The sequence below is a fragment of the Mugil cephalus genome, chromosome 10 (assembly GCF_022458985.1).
Source record: "Mugil cephalus isolate CIBA_MC_2020 chromosome 10, CIBA_Mcephalus_1.1, whole genome shotgun sequence".
Classification (NCBI taxonomy): Eukaryota; Metazoa; Chordata; class Actinopteri; order Mugiliformes; family Mugilidae; genus Mugil; species Mugil cephalus.
Genome location: NC_061779.1, coordinates 24,314,934 through 24,337,101, shown reverse-complemented (window position 1 = coordinate 24,337,101; position 22,168 = coordinate 24,314,934). Strand labels below are relative to the sequence as shown.

Sequence of the window (22,168 nt, the reverse complement as noted above, 5' to 3'; positions counted from 1 at the left end):
TGACAGATCCAATTCACAAACTGCATGTTGGCCCACTCCAGTTGAAAAACAGGTTTATTCCAGGTCATCTGTCAAACTGTTTGAAAGCTAACTGTGAAATATAGCTGGTGATACTGTAGCTATGTCGTCTACCAAAACAAGCAAGGAACTCAACAAATGGATTACGTATTTAATCTTTTTTTAATCTGTGAATAAGGATGTCCGTCATCAAAGTGGCTAAACAAAGACCCATAGTTATGACAAAGGTTTAATCTGAAGAAAACAGTCCAGAGATCTCAAGTAAAACATCAGGAAAGAGTTTTGTAGACAGTTTCTCAACAGAGGTAACACTTCACTTCATAAAGAATGTTTTACACTGATACTCAACAGCCACTCGTGGAAAGAATCTATTGAAAGAAGACGCATGTATGTGTTCTTTTAGAAATGATAGATGTCATGGGAGATTCAAGATATCAAAAAATAAAAATAAATGCTAAAGGCTAGTTGAGAAAAAACAGCTGAAGTGTCAAACTGAAAAAGTTTTGAGGGGGAATCTCACAGATCAACTCTCCAATGGTGAATAGTGAAAGGGGAACTATGAAACATCAATTGTATACTGTATGTGTCTGTATGTGTCGGTGGGAAAGAGGAAGTGAAAGTGCCTTAACAATATAACACCTTGTTTGACGTCATACAGTATTATTTGGAATTAGTGTACTGAAATGTTAAATTCTTGGAATAAACAATTTAAGTACATAGCTTGTACATAATCAACAATTAGGGCACACAATAGCTGTGGAATTAAAGGCCCATCCACCATCTCACTGTGAAGTTAACCTGAATGATATTTGCAGCAGACAGGGAGCACCTGCTCAGCATTAATCAAATCTGATAAGGTGAAGCCATGCTGACACTAAACACGCCCAAGGTCAAAACCTCACTTGATGACATGACAGCTCACAGATAACACAGCACCTCAAATAATATGTTTTTGTCCATCTTTGCCTCTGCATATATTACACAACAAGTGTCAAATATAGTACATGTGTAGTACTGACAATTTGCCTATTAAAATCTGCTGCGGTTGTGCATAGCGTCACGCCAAGACAGGTATAAATATCTATCTGCCACAGCACCTCAAACATGTTTTTATAGTGTACTTGCTTTCAGTGACATTACTATTGCACATATCATCTGAATATTTGTCCTGTTTAGAAGGCAGTATTAAGACTGGGTTGCAGGACGCCACAACCTGCTAGGATAGGACTTGGATTTTCAACATATTTGCCATAAACAGTAATGCAGTAATATGATTTTAATAAAACCCTACAAAAGTCATTTTTTTGTCTATGACTTGTACTCATTTTCCATTTAGAAATGCTGTTTTCTTCCTATATTGGTTTGTGTATTCTCACATAGTGGATGATACAAGCTATTAATAGTTATTATGATCTGAGCTTAATTAAAAAAATATATATTTTTTCTGGTATTGGAACCATTTGAATAACATTAAAGCCATATAGATACCTGAATCAACCATGTCGAGCTTTTCCAGTCTTATCTAGGTTTAGTTTTTGTCAAACAGCCAATGAGGAGACAGCAGCAGCCGCTTTAACACATTTCTGCTTTAGAAGTTACAAGGTGAGAGTCAGCAGCAGGCCTGCCTCTGTGAATTTGTCTCTTTAACTGCCAACGTGCCATGACTTTGGTTACGATTGATCAGTTTCCACCACACAAACATATTACTCTAAAACTTCTCGACCAGCCTATATGTGCCCACAGGCTATCCTGTCCTCTCCAGTTCCAGCCAGCTGGCTTTCTGAAAGAGCACATTCTTCCATCTGCTCAGCACACAGTCACAGGAGACTCATCTCTGGCCACTGTGAGAGCATGGAGGCATGTAATGCCAACTAGACCACCGAGCCAATGAATGACCAGCACACAAAAACACTTTAGGTCACAGGTGTCATGCGGCCCGCCAGAGGGTCAAATCTGGCCCGCAGCATGAATTTGCAAAGTGTGAAAATTACATGGGAACTGCAATCTTTCAATGAAAACAACTGCTATCCCTAATTTGTCCACTATTTTAGCACAAGAAGTGGAACCCAGCACTTCATTACCCTGCATTTCCATTACTCTTAGAAATGCACAAAACCTAAATATCGCAGTAAAACTGGTACTGGAAAGGCCTACATTTCAAAAAAACTCATATATCGCTAACACACTTTAAAGCTCTCAAGAGCTGTCAGACGTATCGATATAAAAATTTGGCGCAAAAGTGCAATGCAAACACTTGTTTCACATTTCCCCTTCAATGGATATGACACAGGGGTCATGTGACCGGTTCATTTTAAGTCTGTCTTCCTCAAAGTGAAGTCTGTGTGAGGAGACTTTAAGGGAATTATGAGATATCACGAGACTAGACTTTAGGAGATTACTTTCAATGGAAACACATACGATCAAAATTTCAGAAATATCGCTTTTATTTTGAGAAAAACTAATGGAAATGCAGCTGATGAGACTCAAGACTAAACAACAGGCATAAATGTGCCCAACTTGCACTTATTTTTCTTCTTTTTATTTTATTTTTTTTTTTTAAGATTTACTTCTTTGCACTAAAACAAACAGAAAAAGTCTGTACTTTATGCACTTGTGTGGCTGGTCTTACCCGCACGAGATCAAATTGGGCTGAATGTGGCCCACAAACTAAAATGAGTTTGACCCCCTCCAGCTTTTGGTCCACAAGGCTAACAAGCCGTGCTACATTCGGGATATCCAAGCGAGGGCTTACATTTCTCTTAAAGCCACTACCGTTGCTAGGTGCATCCCTATCTGTCCTAGGGGAATTTCCCTTCGTTGAGAGAAATGATAAAACTTGGCAAGCAGACAGCGCGAAGAAACGAACTGTGGAGTAACAGATAGGAGATGCAGCACTGACTCGGGATGGGGACTGTTAAAACAACGCAGCGCTCTGCTCCCGTGTGTTGGCTTGACAATGGAAACGAATTAGTCGGTAGTTCGCCACATCCCACTGTCGCTCAGATGTGCATGTTCAGAGAGTTCCCATTTAAACTTGGCCAAGAGTCCGCCAGTTCAGCTAGCTAGGTGCTAACAGGGTGAGCTGGCGTCTGCAGGACACGAAAACTTCCAACAACAAAAAAAAAAGCGAAAAAGTGGAGGCTCGGTGAATGGCAACGTCGGGGGTACCGTTAACGGCACGTGCGTGAGAGCTTACCTCAGTGTGTGTACGCGGGGAACCGGGTTAAATCCTCATTCGTAGCGAGCATTTCTCCTGCCAGCTCCTGGACATGTGTCTCGTTCCCAGCAGCAGCGGACTGTGTAGACGTGTCTGCAGGGCGGCCTGAGCTGAGTGAGCTGAGCTGGATGGCTAGCGTCGGCTAACACTTACCAGTTAGCCACCGGCTCGCTAACCTGGACAATTCGCCGCCGTTGCCTCAAGGTGTCGCTGTCAGTAGTTTACCTGAACTCCGAGGAAAGTTCGACACGCTGACTCTCAAAAACGGCGTAGCTGTGTTAAAGTTAACTATATAGTAATATACATACTTAAGTAAAGACGCTGGGTCAAGGTGAACACACGCACTGAGTAAGAGTAAGCGGTGGACAGCTGTCTGTCACATGTGAAGGCTCAAACTGCGCAGCCGCAGTAGGCCACACTGTCCTCTGTTTTGCCAAATTTCATGTCGCCCAGGGCAGGTACCTTAACATTTTGTGATCTGTTGTTCTCTTGCAGCAAACAAATTCTTTTTATTTATTTATTTTTACGTCCGTCCTGACACGTACCTAAGTTTTACTTTATATGGATTGTTTAATTGGAATATATGCGATCATATAATTCAACTTATTTATTTTTTTGTTTTGATACAAAACTAATTAACTAGTCTTATGTCTACTTTTACTTATAGTCTACCCCACGGTTGCAGTTAATATTCAAACCTTAGAAACATGGACAGACTCCAGTTTACAGGAAGCATTCCTCTCATATGCCAATTCAATAAACATCACATCACACAGTAAGAATGTTCCACTTGCTTATGATGGGCAGCTCTAATATTTAAATGGCTGCGATTATGCTGATAAATACCAAGCCACCAATGTGAGCACTGAGCAAATAGGTAGTTTTGGTAAACTGTGCAATTGTCAAAGTGTAAAACACAATCAGCCTCGTTCACTCCAAAGATGTATCAAAGACTCCGACAGCCTCCACCAATTTAGACATGTTTTACTTCCATTGCTGGTTCTCTCCACTGAGTAGAATGAGACTAAAACATCCAAGTGTACATTAAAGATGAGATTTCTGTCATGTCATAAATTAATCGCTTCCTTACAGTCAAGCCATTTAAAAGTGTGAGATAGTTTAGGACTGCAAAGAGCCCCAACTTGAGTTTTTTATCATTATTATTATTCCATCTTGACTTTATTTTCTCATTTCTGTATCACATTAAATGGCATCAGAAATTATGAGTGAGTCTGTAAATAGAAAATTTGTCATTTAATGCAACATAACTGTGACTGAATTACAATTAATCTCATGGAAATAAATCACCAAACTGACAGACAGGATGTTTCATACAGGTATATATTACAATGTGCCTTGTTATAATACAGTCAGGTTCTGTTTATATTAAAAATAAGCACTGGAGGAGAGTGATACTTTTGGATTTTATTGTAAATTGGACATTATGCACATTACTTAGCGACTGATGACTTGTTAATTAAGCTTGTTATGTGGTCGCAGAACTCCCTGCGCTGAGTGGGAGTTAGAGGATGTCAAGTCAAAAAGGCAATTTAGCCAGGAGCACTGCGAGCTTCAGATCTCACATACAGGACAGACGGTGAGGGGAGTACCAAAATGAGAGAACAAGAACATTGAGTGGCCGACAGTGGTAGCTGCTTGTGCCAAAGATACCAGTCAATGAACACCAAACTTTCCTTTTTTTTTTTTTTTTTGTTTTTTGTTTTGTTGTTGACCATATGGGACATTAACCGTGAAGTGAAGGGAGTTGCTCGTTTCAGCCACAATATGAGCTCTTTTGCTTACGCAGACAAAATACTCCCCAATATGATTTGTTTTCCACATTGCAAATTCAAACCGTTTTTAATCAGGTCAAACAAAAGGAGTGGTCTCACTGACACAATAAATATTGCACACGTGATACTGTAATTTATAACGGTGTTTTTGCATACAAGTGTTCGCCCTCTTTCCTATGTCTTGCAATATTTCCTCAAGTTATATTTTCCCAAATACGTTTACCTTTATCATCACAGATTCCACATACAGAGGAGTTAACAGTGTCTGTATAAAACAAGAAACATAGTCCAATGTGTGATGTCTGGCTGTGAGACCAAACCTTTCTTTTCCCTGGTTTTCTCAAATTTTTGTACAAAGACGATACAACTATCCAGTCATGCAACGTTGTTTGGGAGGGGATAGGGGTCGGGGAGGGGATCTGTCTGTTATCTTCTCCGTCGTTTTTAAGCATTCTGCATCTCTTTGCCAATCTTGTAGCTCAGGATCTTGTTCCAGTCGATCTTGGTGCGTGTCACAGGAAGCTGGCGGCGTAAGGCTTTGAAGGTAGTGTCCGACATGGTCTGATAATTCTCATTGATGGCCGTCTGAAAGGAATAAAGGGAAGAGGGAGAGAGGAAGGAGCATATTAAAATTAGGGTTAGAGTTGCCTGGCTCTGAAAAAGTGTTGCTGCATAATTGGAAGGTAATTTTAATTTTAATAATTTAGAATTGCAAGATGAAAATTTATACTTTATCACTTAACATAGGTCAGTGTTTGTGCAGGTTTGTCTGTGCCATTAATACACACAGTCCAAATATTGTTTAAAAAATGAGTTTCATCATTAAATTGTGACCATAGTGACACAAATTTCAGTCAATTAAACATGGCATCATAAAAAAAAGAAAATCAACAAATGAGCCAATAAATGAATTTAATTCCCAGTGAGGCCTGAAAATCTGACTGTAAATGGAGATTTTCATCATTCCTCTTCCTGTACAGTGCATAAAACAAGTGAAGATGAAAACTCAGTTTCCCAGAAACAGCGTACTGAACTCAAGGTTTCCAGATGACTCGATGACATACCTGATAGTCATTCTCTGCAGTCTCCATGATCTTAACAAACTCCTTTGCAGTTGAAGCCTCATTCTGAAAGATGACGACTCACACATTATTCATTTTAAGAGCAGAGGTGACAAGACGCCTCCCTATATGGCTGTCACCAGGTTAAAATGTCTTTTTAAAATGTAAACCTATAACTGTGGTGGACAGGATTACAAAGGTACAATTATATTAAAGTTTGAGTAGTTTGTACTTTGAGATATACTCACAGAAATTGTCATGGACTCCTGAACCTCTTTGTGGCTCACCAGCTGAACATTTCCATCCTCATAGTAATGAACCTGAAAAAGATGGGTGTCCAGGCTCAATTTATTTGGTAACAGAAATACACTGGTTGCTAAAAGTGATGTACGTTTTAGAGAAGGTGGAACCAAGTGTATGGGTTAATAAAGACATTGTAAGGGCTCTAAAATCAACCCTCCTGATAAAGAGCAGAATTTGATACCAAGAGCTGTCATAACCAAACGTCTTAACCAAAGTAAACAAATGAAGACACTTCCTGTAAACTATTTTGGATTCATGTAAAGTCTACCCAAACATAATCAGTACACATGTTCACTGCGGTGTATGTGAACATGTGTACTGATTATGGTTGTGGTCAAAGACTCAAACACAATACCTGGATTTTCATGATCCCTGCCACCTGAGTGGTGGAGGGGGAGATGGTAAATTTCCATTCTGACCTCCAGCGTCCATTCCTGTGCAGCGAGGATGAGAGAAAAAGAGACTTCAAACACACATTACTTCTCTCAATTACATGACAACGGGATAAACTCCCCCAACTCCCTTTGCTTTACAGGGTTGTTCCACTTTCCACATATAGTATAAGACCAAATTGAACCTGCAAAAGTACTATTGTTTTTCTTTTCTTCCAGAGTTGTTTGTTGAGACGAAATGAGATCTTATCTGGAGTTTTGTTAAGATCCAAACAGATACGAGGAACCACACTATGTTCTCATTTAAATGTGTCTCAATGTCATGTCACAATGGTTAAAATAAGCAGTCAATATGATAGATAGATAACTCTGGCTCAATTGTCTCTGTACAGACAAAGTGACAATTTATATAAAATTACAAATACATATAAAAAAAAATTAACATGGGCTGGAGAAATATGATAAAACATCCATACAGGACACAAGGAGTCCCTGAATGGTTCGGTGGTAGGTTAGAGCCTTGACAGTCAAACACACCAACCTAACACCAAGAAGAGATTTGTCATCAAAATGACTAATAAAGATTTATGGAATAGCCAGATACTAAATGAATCTATATGTAAGTCTTTCTGCACAATCTTCACATAATATTCTCAATCAGCTCCTCAATTAATCAGCTCAACCGACTGTTTATCTAGACAACCCCCAACATTTGCATAAGTGTATTCAATCAAAACAGGCGTCTCTTTAGATTTTCCTATGCAGATTTGAGAGAAACCCAGCTAGTAACTATTCATTATTAATTGTTTTATTATAATGTTATATGACACTACATCCAGTCAAGTACAAAGGCGAGATAGATTAGAATTAGATTAGAACTGTGTTATATTTAAAAAATATTTAAATGTATGGTGTCTGAGGCCAACTATCTGTGATGGCTAATTAATATCTTCTTCATTACTGAAAATGGGCAGTCAACAGTAGCAGTTGCATGCAGGAGCCGTGGGATCATTACACCAAACAACCCATAAGCCCAGTAAAACCCAGCAGCAAAGAGGATTGGTGCAGTTCTTATCCAATTAGATTAACCTGATCAGAAACAGCTCAGCAATGCTTCAGTGCAACCCTCCCCAGCTAAGTGTCAATTAAAGTAAAGCCTCTGGTAACATTTGAGGCCTTATAATTCAGTGCTTAAAATGCAATTTGATTAAGAAACCATGTCTAGAAAATCTAAAAGCTGTGTTTCTGGTAGAAAAATAAATATTATTTTAAGCATAAATGACAACCAGCTCTAGCCTAAAATCAATAATTGCACTGCTTTGTACATGCGCACATCTATAAGAAACATCAAAGTAAGGTGTCACAAAAGCCAAAATGTAAAAAGAAAGAAAGATAATTTCATTATTAAGTGGCTCATGCATACCAGAAGTTTTTTGGTTGAAACTGATGGCACTCGATGCACACGATGATGGTTTGATGACCGTCGATGGTTTTCCCATAAATCTGAAGGGAGGAGAAAAACAGGTTTTCTTACAGTTCACGGCCACTTTTCTCATTGCTAATTGTCTATCGCTGTACGTATTTAATTGGTAGGAGAAAGTGTTTTGCGAGCTGAAGATAAAAATTAACGCTGACCTGCTATTCAAAGATTGTACACTAGATTTTTAAACTAGCTAGAACAGGAAACAAAACGGCCTCCAATTCCTTCCTGTTCTGTACTCGGATGCTTGTTTAGATTTGATCAGTCTTTCCTCACCACGTGACTACATTAGACAAATAAATGGAGATAAACACTGGTGTGTTGATGTATCGGTCAAAAGAAAGAAATGAAAGGTCACTAAAAACAGAATATCTCTTAATTGAACAGAGGGATTTTAGCAAGATGCAATACACATCTTCAACAAGATATATAATGCATTAACAGTTCAGAACAATGTGTATTGATTATTTTACACATTTTTATGTAATAATTATTTTATCAAACAGACTCCATTTATTTGCTCTCAGAAAGTGGTAATAAAGTATCATTTTGTTTAATGTTTATATATTTTTTGACAAATTCAAAGATCATAAAGCACAGAATGAAGGTCTCTGGGTGAGTTGTTCCTTTAAGTGATGACAGATACGTCGTTGTGTTTATGATGCAGGCTGAAACGTACGGTGCACACTCCGCTGGGATAGTGCTCCTTGACATAGGCCCTGACGGCTGAGTCCACAGCACTCCTCCATCCTTCCATGGAACCGTCAACATCATGGGACCGTGGATCGCTGGCCTCCTTCCTCAGATGGTCAAACTTGAAGGAGATCTTATTCTTGGGATCCAAGACTCGGCCATTTCCAAGGTCACCATGCTCTGTGATTAAGACCTAGATTATAACGAGAAAGCAAAGTAAAACAAATGAACAAGGATAGAAGTAAGAAGATGGAATAATTGTAAAAATAATAATAATAATAATAATAATAATAATTAATAATAAAAGCATTAATTAAAACCATAAACAATTACACAAATAAAAAAAGAGGCAATAAATACAAACAATAAGAGAAGGCTTAAGAGAGGAGTAAAACGTCATCCTTTCATCTAGTGTCTTCCACCTAACACTTAGCTCAGCCTGCTGGGTGTCAGACAGGGGAATTTCAGCCCGTGATAAGGCAACAGAGGGATATGATGACATCTTTTCATCAGAATCTGCAATCATTACTGAAGCAAACACAGCCTCATTTATCCACCATAACGATCAACCTTCACAGGAACTCACAGGTAGTGAGCACAGTGACGTCAAAATAATCACAAGTCTGTGATCTTTATTCCCACACAGGGAATTATCCAGACTCATTTCTCTGCTTTCATGCCAATGAACCAATATTTCTAATGCAACAATAAAAAGCCTGCTTTTGTATTTATACTGTAGATCAGATCAAATGTAACAGCTTAATAAGCTTGACACTTCTTTTATTACGTTTTACTTCATGTGACTCTGCTCTCTTTGCCGAACGAGCACAAAAAACAGTGCCCCATAAATCTATATTTCTATACCTTCTAGAAAGTAGCACGTGTGACTGTTCAAACCATGTGGATAAAATTACATTTTCCCCAGATATGTGTTAACAATACAATTATGAATGAAATGGAAATGAGGGGAGTCAGCCATCAGATTCAGACCCTGGATATCATCTAGTTCCAGTTCTCTACATTGCTGTCACCCCGTTTGGGTCAAAGGTTGAGGTGTGAGCTCACCTGTTCTTCGTAGCCCTCGATTTTCACGGGGGTAAACTGGTCCAAGTTGTACTGTGCAAATGCACTGCAGAGAGAAACAACAAAACACTTAAAATGGAACTCACGAGCTTGTGATTATAACGGGAAGTTATGTGGGTATTAAAGTGTTAATTCACACGGGCCTTGTGAGAACCACTGTCAGTGTCTAGAAGAACAGTTATGCAAACTAACCAAGTAACATAGTGTAGCAAACACAAGACTATTGAGATTATTGACCGTTTACTCAGACATATTATTGTTTTTATGAAATATTTCATATTAACTTGCAAGCTATTATATAGAGCCTCCATGTGAACATGGTAAACAAGAGCATTTGAAGCAAACATATTGCAGGTGTTGAGACTTTAAGACAAGCAACAGATATTATGGCAAGACAACTGGGTCAGAGCAGTTCGAAAGGCTTGTGAGGAGCTGACCCAACGGGCCATGTAAGGAACTTGGTGACTGGGGCTGAAGGTCAGAGTTATTTTGGCAGCATGTAGCAGCATCTTTCACAAGGTGGTCACAATGTGTTGGCTTAACGGTGTGTGTATTCATATAAAGACACCATACAAGGAATGACGGCGTGTCCCTGAACCTGTGTTTCCTCACATACTTATGTATATTCTAAACATTTTTTTCAACACTTGAAAATAGCATGAGGGGACACTCACTGTGCTGCACCTTCCCTGAGAAGATTGTCATTGTTGAGCAGCAATCGCACATCTGAGGAGAAAAAAAGGTACAATTACTAGAGCGGAGAGACCGGAGTAGAGGAAAGGTGGAATACATTAGCACCATGACATGCACACAGACACAAAAGACAAAGCTGCCTGCAGTCAGTCTCTGCAGCACTGATGCCAGGGGAGTGAAGCAGACACGCTAAATTAGCTCAGTGGAGATTGCTATGAAATCAAACAAGATGAAAGGGCGCAAGGTGGCAATATGGGACTGTGTTTTAGAGTATATTCTGGTGTGGGTGGCTGTCAGGCTGTGATAAGCAGCAGACACACAGACCCCCTGGCGTTCCTCTTAGGTGACGACATTTATCGGGGCAGAACAAGGCTTTAACGATGCCAAAACACTTTTACAGACACTTTCTCTCTCAAGGGGCACTACTTTGACAGGCTGATGTCAACACTTGTGCTACAGGGTGAGCTACAATTTGGCCTAAACATCAACGTCTCATATTGCCTTCTCATTTGCCAGATTGTTATGATACGTGCAAAGAGGTGGTTTCCAGTTTGGCACAATGTCTCGCAAATGCAAAAACTACTTTAGAGCGAGAACTGTGAAAAAGCTGCTTTGACACTGAGCTCTGTCTCTATCCCTGGGTAGTATCTAATCAGACGATGCATGCTGTAATGTTGGAGTAAATTTGACAATTTCACTTTTACATACAATCAGAAACTTCCTGACCAAGTCGTTTTCATTCATATCTGCTTAGTTCACTGTTTCTCAGTCTACAACGTGACCCACAACCTTCTTGTGTGTTAAGAAACAGCAACAGTCACTAATATCAAACATACAGTATACGAAAATAGCAGGTTGGCACGGGATTTTCAGACCCCGGGTCCATATAAGAGGGAGGAAAAATACAGGCACGCAGCTCTCAGGACGGGAGGTCAGACCCGGGACTACTGGCAGTGTGACTACTACCACCAAGGCAAGTCGACCCGGGTCTGAAAATTATATGTTAACTCACTATTTTTTAATTAAAAGCGGTATGAAAGGGGCTTAAGATTAATTTCACACCCGACAAAACTAATTGTGATTGAGCCTTCCTCCAAAAGGGTTTCATCTTCACAAATCATCGTGGATGTAGGAAATGTAGTACAGAGTTAAATGGGGACTGCTAAAACTAAAAAAATAACAACACATTATTAAAACATTCATTTGTTCCTGACAAAAGGCTCTGTGACTGTGGGGAGATTCATGTAGCTTTTAACGACTCAGTTCTCAGCACTGTGTTTCACACAGAACTGAAAGTGCACACGTAACTTGACAGACATGTGAAAGAGGTTCGCCACACACACATGATATGCAGAAGAAAAAGACCAAAGGGCTCACCATTGAAAACTTCGTTGAATTCTCCTGGCGGAGCATGGATGACGAAGTTAGCCGCTATGCGCACCTGCAAACAAAGACACGGGGTACGTGTTAAGGACACTAGTCACCGGTCAGACACAAAAAAAGAATGAAACCGCATAAAGTATCTCAATAACACTCTAAATCTGAGGCTTAAGCGCAACATTTCTTTTTCTTTGAGAAATTTGTACGCAGGAGGGGGTTTATACAATACTACATGAGGATAATGTCACTGTGTAAACAGTGACTATGCACTGCAGCCAACAGAGGGTGTAATGTGACTGTGTCACTGGCTCGGAGGGCGGAGCGAACCTCTTCAATGTCTCCCTCTGTCTACAACACATCTGATCAGCCACTTTGCCCGCTTCTTCACTTCTCTTCTGCTGCTGCACCACAACACTTCCTGTTTTCAGGTCACATGTCAAACTGACACCGAGATGACAGCCCCTCCCTTCCCCGCTTGGTTTACAACCATATAAGGACATAAAAATGTGCTGAGGACTCCAGTCCACACACTCTCTCTCACCCTACCTCTAGATCTCTCTACCTCTCTCTATCACTGGCAGGGCACAGTGGCTCACCCAGGTTCCCTCTGGTCTCACAAGCTGGTACATCCGAGAAAATGTGTGTGTGTGTGTGTGTGTGTCTCATGGGCCCTTATTAGCAGTGTGTGTATACAAGTGCTCTGGCACTCATGCAGAGCTGCAGATTGATTCTTACTAATGAGCGTTGCTGAGAGAAAGGAAGACACTGGGGAAAGAACATGTGCATCCGTTAGTGTGTGCGTTTGATTTTGAGATCAAAGTTTATGTGCATCATCGTCATGACCCATTTACGTTGAGCCGTCTTAAATTCATAGCACGATAGAGGTGTATGTGTTGGACAGCATGACACCGTTTTCTAAACAGCTGGTGGACAACTGTGTTTGAGATCTGAAGTCCTTTGGGAAGGGTAATTTGCACTGGGTCTTCCTCATTATACAGGACAGAAGAGTAAACAAGCTTTCCATATCCAGAAAACAGCTCCAGACACTCCAGGTTACTTTTCCAAGAGCCATGGTTAAGTTGTATTATGTTCAGAAGTTATGTGGAGAAAGTTACAAAGTGAACCCGTAACCCCATGAATATGTGTGTTGTCAACAGCACCACCAAAAGATAAACTATGGAAGATATGTTAAACCCACAAGCCCACTATTGTTAATCCGGGAAAGGTTTGTCTTCATGGGTGCTGAGTTCTCATCATCTGAAATCACTCAAGTAAGACCTTGAGCGACCTGTCTGTATGTCAATAATTCATCTAGGCACATGAGAACAACATCCAGTTCTTCCTCAGTTCTGGTCTTATATTATCACAAGCTAAGTGATTGTTTATGTCTGAAATCATCCTTTGGTTAATCAATACCATATCATTAAAATATTTGGCTTGTTTCAGATTTTGAAGTGTGATATTTCCCACAGGAGAAAACTGAGCATGTATTTTTTTTTATTGTTGGCCAGTTAAGGCCACAGCTTATGCTACAGAAAAGTGCAATCGATACACACGAATAAAAAGATGACTTGGACTTGAATTGAGTTGTCACGAGTTGCAAAATTAAGGAATGCGTCAAATGCATGTCAAAATGCTAATCACATAGTTTCTGTCTGTATTAGTGTAAACATAGCTGTACTGAAACTTTTAGCTGGTACTGAAACTGTATTACTTTCACCTTGCTTCATGTGTGCATTTATAAGGGTGTGCAAAGACAAAACCAAGTGTCAGCACCTCAGCTAGTTCAAATATCTGACACCAAATTGAACCCTCTATAAGGCCTGATCTGGTTTCAGTTAAGTCTATTATTAGAGTTTAAGTTCAGCAGGAGCTCTGTAATTACAGCTGGACATTGGATGCTAGGGGCAGTATTCATGAAGAACATTACATGCTGTTTTTTAAAAAACATTTTCAGTGTCTCTTAGTGTGATGCCACACTGTAATTGTATTCATAAATCCATTTTCTGAACCGGGTATCCTGTTCAGGGTTGCAGGGGGTGGAGGCTTATTCGGTATGCCACTGACAGCAGGCAGATCACACCCTTAGCAGGTTGCCAGTCTATTACAGGATGACCTCTGAAGACAAATACCGTCACGCCTGCACAAAATTTAGGTTCTCATTTAGTTGCCTTGAGAGAAGCACATCATAGAAGAAATAAAAAAATAAAAAATAAATAAATGTTTGGGCAAAATACTGGATGTTGATTTACAGTTTGAGACAAATGTTAAGGTTGTGAACACAGAGAATTGTCTTAAATACTGCTGGTGGCAGACATTTCAATTTTACTGTGTGATCTTGCACAAGTAATTGTGTAGTGCCTAGAGGTAGGGAGAAACCAGTTAATCTGCAAAGGAATGGATGGATGGTTTTGCAATTACATCTGACAGAATCTGAAACCTAGTGCGATGCGGTTTAAAATGAATCATTGGAAGAAAGAAGAGGAGGAGGATAGTCCATTAGTGTATTATGAGTGAGGCAGTGACTTTTAAAAGCTTGTTAAAAACAGGGTAATGCTTCCTCTCCTTCCAAGTACTTCAAACCAGTTCTACTAAATCACTGAGAAACCGTCCTGTGCCGTCTATTAAGTTAGTACATTAAGGAATGATCCCTCTGTCTTAGCAGTGATAGCAGACGCACCGCGTTCAACGATCTTCCTCTAGCCTATACATGGGCTGTGTGATGCTACATGCTGTAGATAGCAAGATGGCAGAGCAATCAGACAAACCACAACTCTGTGCAGACACAGCGAAGCAGTCTGCTCCGTGAACTACTTACCAGCTTTTTACAACAAATGAGTCTAGACAGAGTCTTCACATCGACAAAGCAAATGATCATTAATGTCCAAGGCGTCTAAACGACACCTGTAGTTCACCAACATCAGGTTTGGGATATTATGTAGTTCACAAATGTTATCAAGAATGTATGAAAGTGATTACAATCACACTGAATGTTTTATTGTGAAGCTCTAATATGTAGTGTTCCCTCAGTCTGTTATTACACTGGGACACAGACTACTGGGACATCGGCTCTGAGGCCTAGTTTCAGCAATAAACATTAACTGCCACCATGTTATGAATGCACGGCTTGAGTAAAACAGCTTCCACAGGGAATTATAGGGGATATCCCCGTACCAGAGCCAGTACGGTTATTGGGCATGATGCTGCACTTATCTGAGCTTTACAGCTCTGGTGCAACTGTCACCAAGTACCACTTCACAGCAACACACTCCAGTGAGTACCCACAACATACAACCATGCTAGCTGGCCAACTGCAGAGAAAACCTAAAGAAGGAGGAAGTGATGGGCAGGTTATCTGGCTGTTAACACGGGTACACTCAGTCACAGTCCCAGTCACACTGATCTTAGACAAAGTCTTTCTTTTATGTGAAATAAGTAGTTTTCTCACTCTTCTACTGTCGAATGCCTTATCTTTCTTAAGATTCTTAAGGGTGGAGGGGAGACGGAGGAATTCGGCGTGCAGGCGTGAGGTTACCAAGAGCTGGAACAATAATACTGACACACTCACAAAAACTTGGGACACCCCCCCCCCCCCCCCCCCCCCCGTTTCTTTGTGCTCTCTTGGCCTAGACACCAGCTGGTCTCTTTTCTTTCAGCTTGCTCACTGTATATTCATCCTCAACAACCCCTCCTTTCCTTGCAACAGCCAATCCCGCTCTACATAAAAACCCCGTTCTTTAATCTCAAATGACACCCACTGAAACCACACTTACCCTAATCCTTATCACGCCAATCCAGATACATGAAAATCTCAATAATCGCTTAAAAAAAAAAAAAAAAAAAGACAACGCAGCATGAATGAGCTCAGGCAATATTGTGGCCCATGGGCACTTTAAGCTGCATCATCTCCCCGAGATTTATTCCTGAACCTAGCATGCCTCCATGTCCCAGGCGGGAGAAGAAAGTCCTGGCGCCTCCAATTTCACAGCTGAGACAAGCTTGAATTTAGAGGAATACCAGTCGGATGTGGGTGAATGCTGGTGGGGGGGGGGGTGTTGGGTGATGAACGGGTGTGGGTGCAATAATTTATGAATAATAAGTCCACAGCAGGGTGCCAGGGTGAGGAGGACGGCAAATGAGGATGCCGTAGGCTATAAAGAAATGTTGCACTGCTAGTCGAAATGAGGAGGTAGCGGCTAGATTAAATTTAAGAAATAAAGCCCGGCATCTATGATGTTAGAGATAAATAACCTCAGAAGGGTTTTTCTTTAATGGGTTTACCAAACAGTAAAATATTATTGCATTTTCAAAATAATATTAGCAGGAGAGAGAGAGAGAGAGAGAGAGAGAGAGAATGACTTCTTTCTCCATTTCATGAAACACGGACAGACTCAGGCTGACATACTGCTACCTCTTCTCTTACCTTTTCCTAAGTGATACAAGTTATGTTACAAATTGGAGCCCATTAACTACTAATCACAAGGACCCTCAGACTCATGAATGAAATTAATACTGACTGTTTTTCTACTTCCACTTCCTTCCTTCCAGATAGCCATCAATTTTACTTAATCTCAGTTAAGCACTGAAGTTAAATTGTAGAGACTATGTTAGGAGTAGCTTGGCTGTCCAAAACTACCAAAAGTATGTGCCATTAAGAGATTCTTGACAAATGTCTTTACTGCCGTTAACCGTTTGGCCTTAAAGTTGTTCTTAAAGTGCTTTGTCAATCACTGTATAAAGCACCCGCAAATGATTTGATAGGCTTGGCAGATCTTTGCCATAATCCGTTCCCAGTGGAGGGAGGGGGGTTCCTGACCAACGTTCCACGTCCAGGTTTTCAGGCTATTTATCACCTAATGAAGTCTTGTCTTGTTAAGAATTCAAACCTAGGGGCAAAATAAAGGTAAACATGGATGTATGTTAGTGACGTGTATAGCAGGCTTTGTGAAATATGTTAAAAATATTATAAGACGTATATAAAATAGATTTCTTAGAATGGCACACTTGACAAATGTTACTTTCAACAATAAGTCATGAATCATCAGGCTGGCCAGTCCAAATTGAAACACACTGGACAGACTCTGAATAGTACAGCTGTGTTACCACTGACTTTTCCTGACATTAACTCAGTAAAAGTAGAGTAATTTTACCCCAAGCAGCCGACTATGTAACAAATTTAATATCAGTAGCTCACATTACAACCTCCTGTATGTAACCTAACCCCAACTGAAGTCATCTTATGATCTCTGTAAATATACTTTTCACTCTCACAAACAAAGACAACTCTTAAAACTTCTTGTGGTGAGCTTTCTGTCCCGATATCAACAACAAAAGCTCAAGCTTTTTCTAACACTTAAAAAAGGGATCAGTTTGGGGCCCACAAGGCCATTCAGATAGAAATGCATGCACAGTTAGTTCCTTTCTTGTCTCTTCATCTTTTGCTCTGCTGCAGGCACGGACAGACAGCACTACTCTGTCATCGCATTCTCAGTTAAAGGAAGAGTGAGTTGTCAGTTTCAGCAATACACTACCAGTACGTTATTATTATGGCCTAAGAGAGCTGCTCAAAAGCCAAATTCAGACATATAAAGGATCGTTGGGAGTTTCCTATTAAATGAGAACATTATTACAAATATATTTATTTTCCCTAGTACACTCCTTTGCCTATCCATTTATCATTTTTGTATCACTTCGTCTGTCCATTTGTGCCAGTTTTAATCTTTGTACTGTAGATCAGTCATGTGGACTAATGGCATATGCAAATTTTATTGTTGAATTTTTTTTAATTCATGAAATGTAACCAAGGCTTTCATCTATAGTGCCTTACTGTACTGTAACTATTTATGCGCAAAGTAGGAGCCCAGCAACGATCCCTGACATTGTTAGCAAAATGATGTGTTTGTTAATGTATCTTTCGTGCCTGTGAAACTACCTGCAGCAATGCAAAGTAGAGTGTCACTGACAGGAGTCCAGTGAAAATCGGAATAAACTCAGACTTCAATTATCAGGGCACATTCAAATGCTTCATTGAATTGTTTTTTGTTGTTTTCTTTCTGATGCTGCCACATCAGCCTGGATCACACAAGCATGTAGAGAACAGCATAACAAGCTAATTATCAATCTCATGCAGCGCTGGTGATCAACAAGAGAGAATGGTGTCATGTCAACAGCTGGTTAATTCATTTACCTTTGAGTACACGCACAAAAGCATGCATTTTTGATCAGCTGCTTCATAATCACATACATAAATATACATATTTACATTCAGTACTTATCAGTGTCTCATGTCATATTATTTAATCTGTTTGGGCTGAGGAGGAACTGCAAACTTTGCTTCCTCATTTATCTACTATTACCAATAGAGGAGTGAATGTCTTGTCTATTCAATTTTTCTGACAGTTTCACATTAAAACTACCGTATATAGTAGTCTTCATAACACATAACATTTACATGGAGGAGGGGCTTCTGGATTTCTGCCCTAGCTGAGACCTATCCCTACTAGACCAGGTGAGCAGCAGTCAATTGCTTATATACACATATATATGCACTAGGTGGTAGATTCGTTGACTCTATGAGTGAAATTGCCATTTACAAGATGAGGTTTATCTGTAAAAATCAAGTGGACTAGTAAAATACTAATAGTGCTTGTTTTTTGGTTCTGGAACGTGCTCTGTCACTGACAAAGGGACCAAGAGAGCACATATTGAGTAATGAGAGTTTCCTGTAATTCTCATGTGTGGTTTTTTTGCTGCAAGGAGGAAGTTGGCAGGCCAGAGCCTGAATGACTCAAAAAGTCCCAGAGCTGCACTTGGTGTTTGAGGCAAAGATGAGACTCTTCTCACAGTTTAATTATTTACAAATGGCAGCACCCAATTCTCAATCTCTAAGTCAGGCTGACAGCTACAACAACAAAGAAGAATTTCCTCAATCCTTGGGGACACATTTATTTATTAAGTGCTTCCCAGAGACGAACTCTAAACTATTTAATGTCTGATGCAGAGTCTTGTTGTCAAGATAAAATGGCCTGGTGTGTCCCAGCTTCTTGTTCCAAAAATAGATTAAACATTCATTACAGTAATGTCAGATGATAGCAAGTCAGGATTTCCATAAAAGCAAGTTTCCGTGCGAGGAAAGTACCATCGGAGGAGTGCTGGGAGATTGTGGCTGGGACCTATTGCTTTGTTCACTCTAAGAGTCTCAGGAAGCCCAGAATGTTGCCGGGACAGCGAAAGTTATTCAAATTAAGTGTTCAGTTTTAACAAGTGTTGGCAACTGTTACTGTGTCAGGCAGATGAAGACTTTCATTTCCTCCCTTTGCAGTTTTTCTCTACGTTGCAAAAAAAAAAAAAAAAAAAAAGCTGAGGGGCGAAAGCAGATGGTTGGTTGCTCTGAGCTGATGCACCACAGAGAGATAGCCACTGAAGTACAACATGCCAACGGTGGTGTTTGTGCACATTGTTTTTTAATAACACACACTGCAGTTGCATAATGTGAGCCACTTGGTCCTACACCAGTCACATTCAGAGAAGAAAACGAACAACTTCTCCCAGCACTGTGTAATATTGGCTCAGTCAGCCTGGCAGGACGCCAACCATCATTCTCTCAGCCTTACAAAATCAAACTGTCTGGTCAAACAGTGAAAGTGCCCTGACAATTGAGGAAACCACTGTGGTTAAGAGATGAAAACAACTCCCATTCTCTTCACAAAACTAGCATCCAAAGTTGTTAACCTTTTCGACCACAGCGTCACAAGGTAATAAAAACTTTATTCATGGTGGAAGATTACAAAAATCACAGAGCGTCCACAGTCACCTGGACACCTTGTAATGAAATGCTTAGTTAACAGCTGAGGCCTGTGTGTGTGTGTGTGTGATGAGCATAACGCAGTCACACTCAGGAGTCGATGAGTTGCCTGATCTCCAAAAAAACTCCTGACTCAGAGCGAAATAAAACAATGCCTTCTTCTAACTCCACATGGTGTATTACATAATCAAGAGAAATAGTTCATAACAGTTTATTCACAAGAAGGCTCATAATGGCTTACTGTGATTTTAACAAACTTGGCAGGAATTTTGACTCAGAGGAGAGGACAGACACAACACAGGCTATCAACCTGTACATGAAGATCAACCTATTCAGAATGACAATATGAGAGTGGATTTTTTTTAATTATCGTATCGTAAAATACTAGACATCACAAAGATGTCCAAAATCCATCCAAAGACATTCTAACCCAGAGACAAAACCATATGTCCTCCTATCATCTACAGTGACCTCCAATCAACACAAGTGCAAACAGCATGTTTTTTGATCATTTACATGATGACTGACAGAGCAAATCAATGACCAAACTGTCAATGAAATGCCTGGATAAACAGCCAGCAGCTGCTATAAAGTCAATGAGTCTTTCACAACAGCTCTGGTATGACCGGCCAAACAACAGAACTCAACAGAGACTAATGCACGTCATAAAATAAATGCTATACAGAGATTTGCAATACATCGGGGCATATAGTGGAAGTGGAAGAGAGATTTGTGCAGCTCAGTGTCTCTCTCAAAGTGGCTACAGTATAAAACTAACATGAAACTTCTCAAGTTGAGATATTTTGGAGTATAGACTAGTGGACTGAAACAAGACGTTGCTATAAAACAGAAGCTTTGGCTGAACTTTTAATGCATATGTTTTTACCCAGTTAAAAAAAAAAAAAAAAAAAAACAGAAAAAGGAAATAAAAAAGAGTTGTACATTTAAATACTAATAATAATTATTTTATATCAGTTCATCGTTGGTCAGAAAGGTGGAGAACTGGCGGAGAAGACTTTGCGCGTTCTTTTGAGGAAATGAGAAAATGAGAAAATGAGCCGGGCTCGTCCACTCAGACACTAGCGGGTGCGTCGTGGGGTGTAAACTGTGCTTAGAGTAATGAACTTTACAGTTTCCTGACTATTTTAAAACGTGTCGGCGCTGGGCATTTACAGCTGTAGACTTTTCAGTGAAACTAAAAATCCTTAGGTTGTGCTGCACGCGAAGTACTTTCCACGTATTTTCGATGAAACGGGGGCGCACACTCCCCTCATATTCCAGCTACTCCTCAGATAAACAGGAAGCTAGTCTGTAGACTGGATACGGTGGTTGTCATACGCACAAACTGTGTCACAAAACAAAATCTGACAACCCGCCACTACGTATAGTATGTATAATGGCAGAAATATTGGTATGAAACAGAGAAAAGGGCGTGTTAGTGAGCCCAGCCATCTGTTAGCAGGCTGCGGCTATGCTAAACTAAGTCACCCAGCTAGCGATCTCTGCTCTATGAAAACTTCCGTAACACAAACACGAAAAAACTAGAGACGCCAGAGTAAAACGACAAGACCACCGAGGAAAAACGCCGTGGGAGATGCGCTCAGGTGGATTTAAAACATGTACACGGTTCCTATTTTGAGTCAGGACCGTACAAGGAGCCCCCGTTTGAGATTCGCAAATGAGCGGAAGTTGAGCTAAAAATAATAAGAGCAGAAGCAGCAGCGGCTGTGCCGAGGCCTGGATTTTCTGCAAATTTCGTAACGCCGCTCGACGCCGGGACGCACAAAGAGAAGGAAATGGCACGCCACTCAAAATTTGGTCGCTAACGTTTCCCCGTTGGTGCTTTAACCTGCAATTAAATCGGTATCTTACCTTTTCCTCGTCGGATAGCTGCTCCTCATGATCCGCCATCTTTTCTTCCGGCACCACCAGCTTGTCAGAGCCCCGTGACGTCACGACATGGGTGTATCCCCGACTCGGCTCATCCCGACGCTTCAGCTCAGCCTCTTCGATGTCACGGATGCTCACAGAGTGTCTGCGATACACAGTCTATTTTAATCTTGTTTTATTTTATCTTTCTTTTTACTTATGGTTCTTAAGAGCGTTTCTTTCATGTGCAACTAAGCTACTGTGGCCAAGCAATTTCCCAGGTGGATCATTAAAGTCTGTCTAATTTATTAGCATGGTTAAAAGAGAAGTGAAAAAACTGAATACGCATAAAACATAGACATAAAATTAGGTAGCAGTAAAA

The 22,168-nt window shown here is 40.3% G+C and overlaps 2 protein-coding genes across 8 annotated transcripts in view; both read right to left on the bottom strand.

Moving 5' to 3' along the window:
- Window positions 1-3,613, bottom strand: part of LOC125015420 (suppressor of tumorigenicity 7 protein homolog) — a 39,723-nt gene extending 36,110 nt beyond the window's left edge. For 5 of the 7 annotated variants that reach the window (XM_047597273.1, XM_047597279.1, XM_047597272.1 and 2 more), the window contains exon 1: window positions 3,215-3,613. The gene's annotated coding sequence lies outside the window, so the exon portion shown is untranslated. The remainder of the gene's footprint in view (window positions 1-3,214) is intronic. The other 2 variants (XM_047597276.1, XM_047597277.1) reach the window with 1 other exon arrangement.
- Window positions 3,614-4,474: 861 nt separating this feature from the next.
- Window positions 4,475-21,921, bottom strand: LOC125015423 (F-actin-capping protein subunit alpha-2). Its single transcript, XM_047597282.1, has 10 exons — window positions 21,790-21,921; window positions 12,111-12,174; window positions 10,715-10,766; window positions 10,023-10,086; window positions 8,944-9,150; window positions 8,208-8,287; window positions 6,748-6,826; window positions 6,338-6,409; window positions 6,093-6,155; window positions 4,475-5,613 (listed from the first exon to the last, which is right to left on the bottom strand). Exons 1-10 carry the CDS (start codon window positions 21,826-21,828, stop codon window positions 5,473-5,475), a joined length of 861 nt encoding a protein of 286 aa, XP_047453238.1. The 5' UTR covers window positions 21,829-21,921; the 3' UTR covers window positions 4,475-5,472.
- Window positions 21,922-22,168: the final 247 nt, after the last annotated feature.

Coding starts and splice junctions, on each gene's coding strand:
- LOC125015423 (XM_047597282.1), bottom strand. CDS start 21,828: ATGGCGGATCATGAGGAGCAGCTATCCGACGAGGAAAAG. Junction 10,767..12,110: donor ATTCAACGAAGTTTTCAATG/GTGAGCCCTTTG, acceptor TTTTCTCCTCAG/ATGTGCGATTGCTGCTCAAC. Junction 9,151..10,022: donor TCGAGGGCTACGAAGAACAG/GTGAGCTCACAC, acceptor GTTATAATCTAG/GTCTTAATCACAGAGCATGG.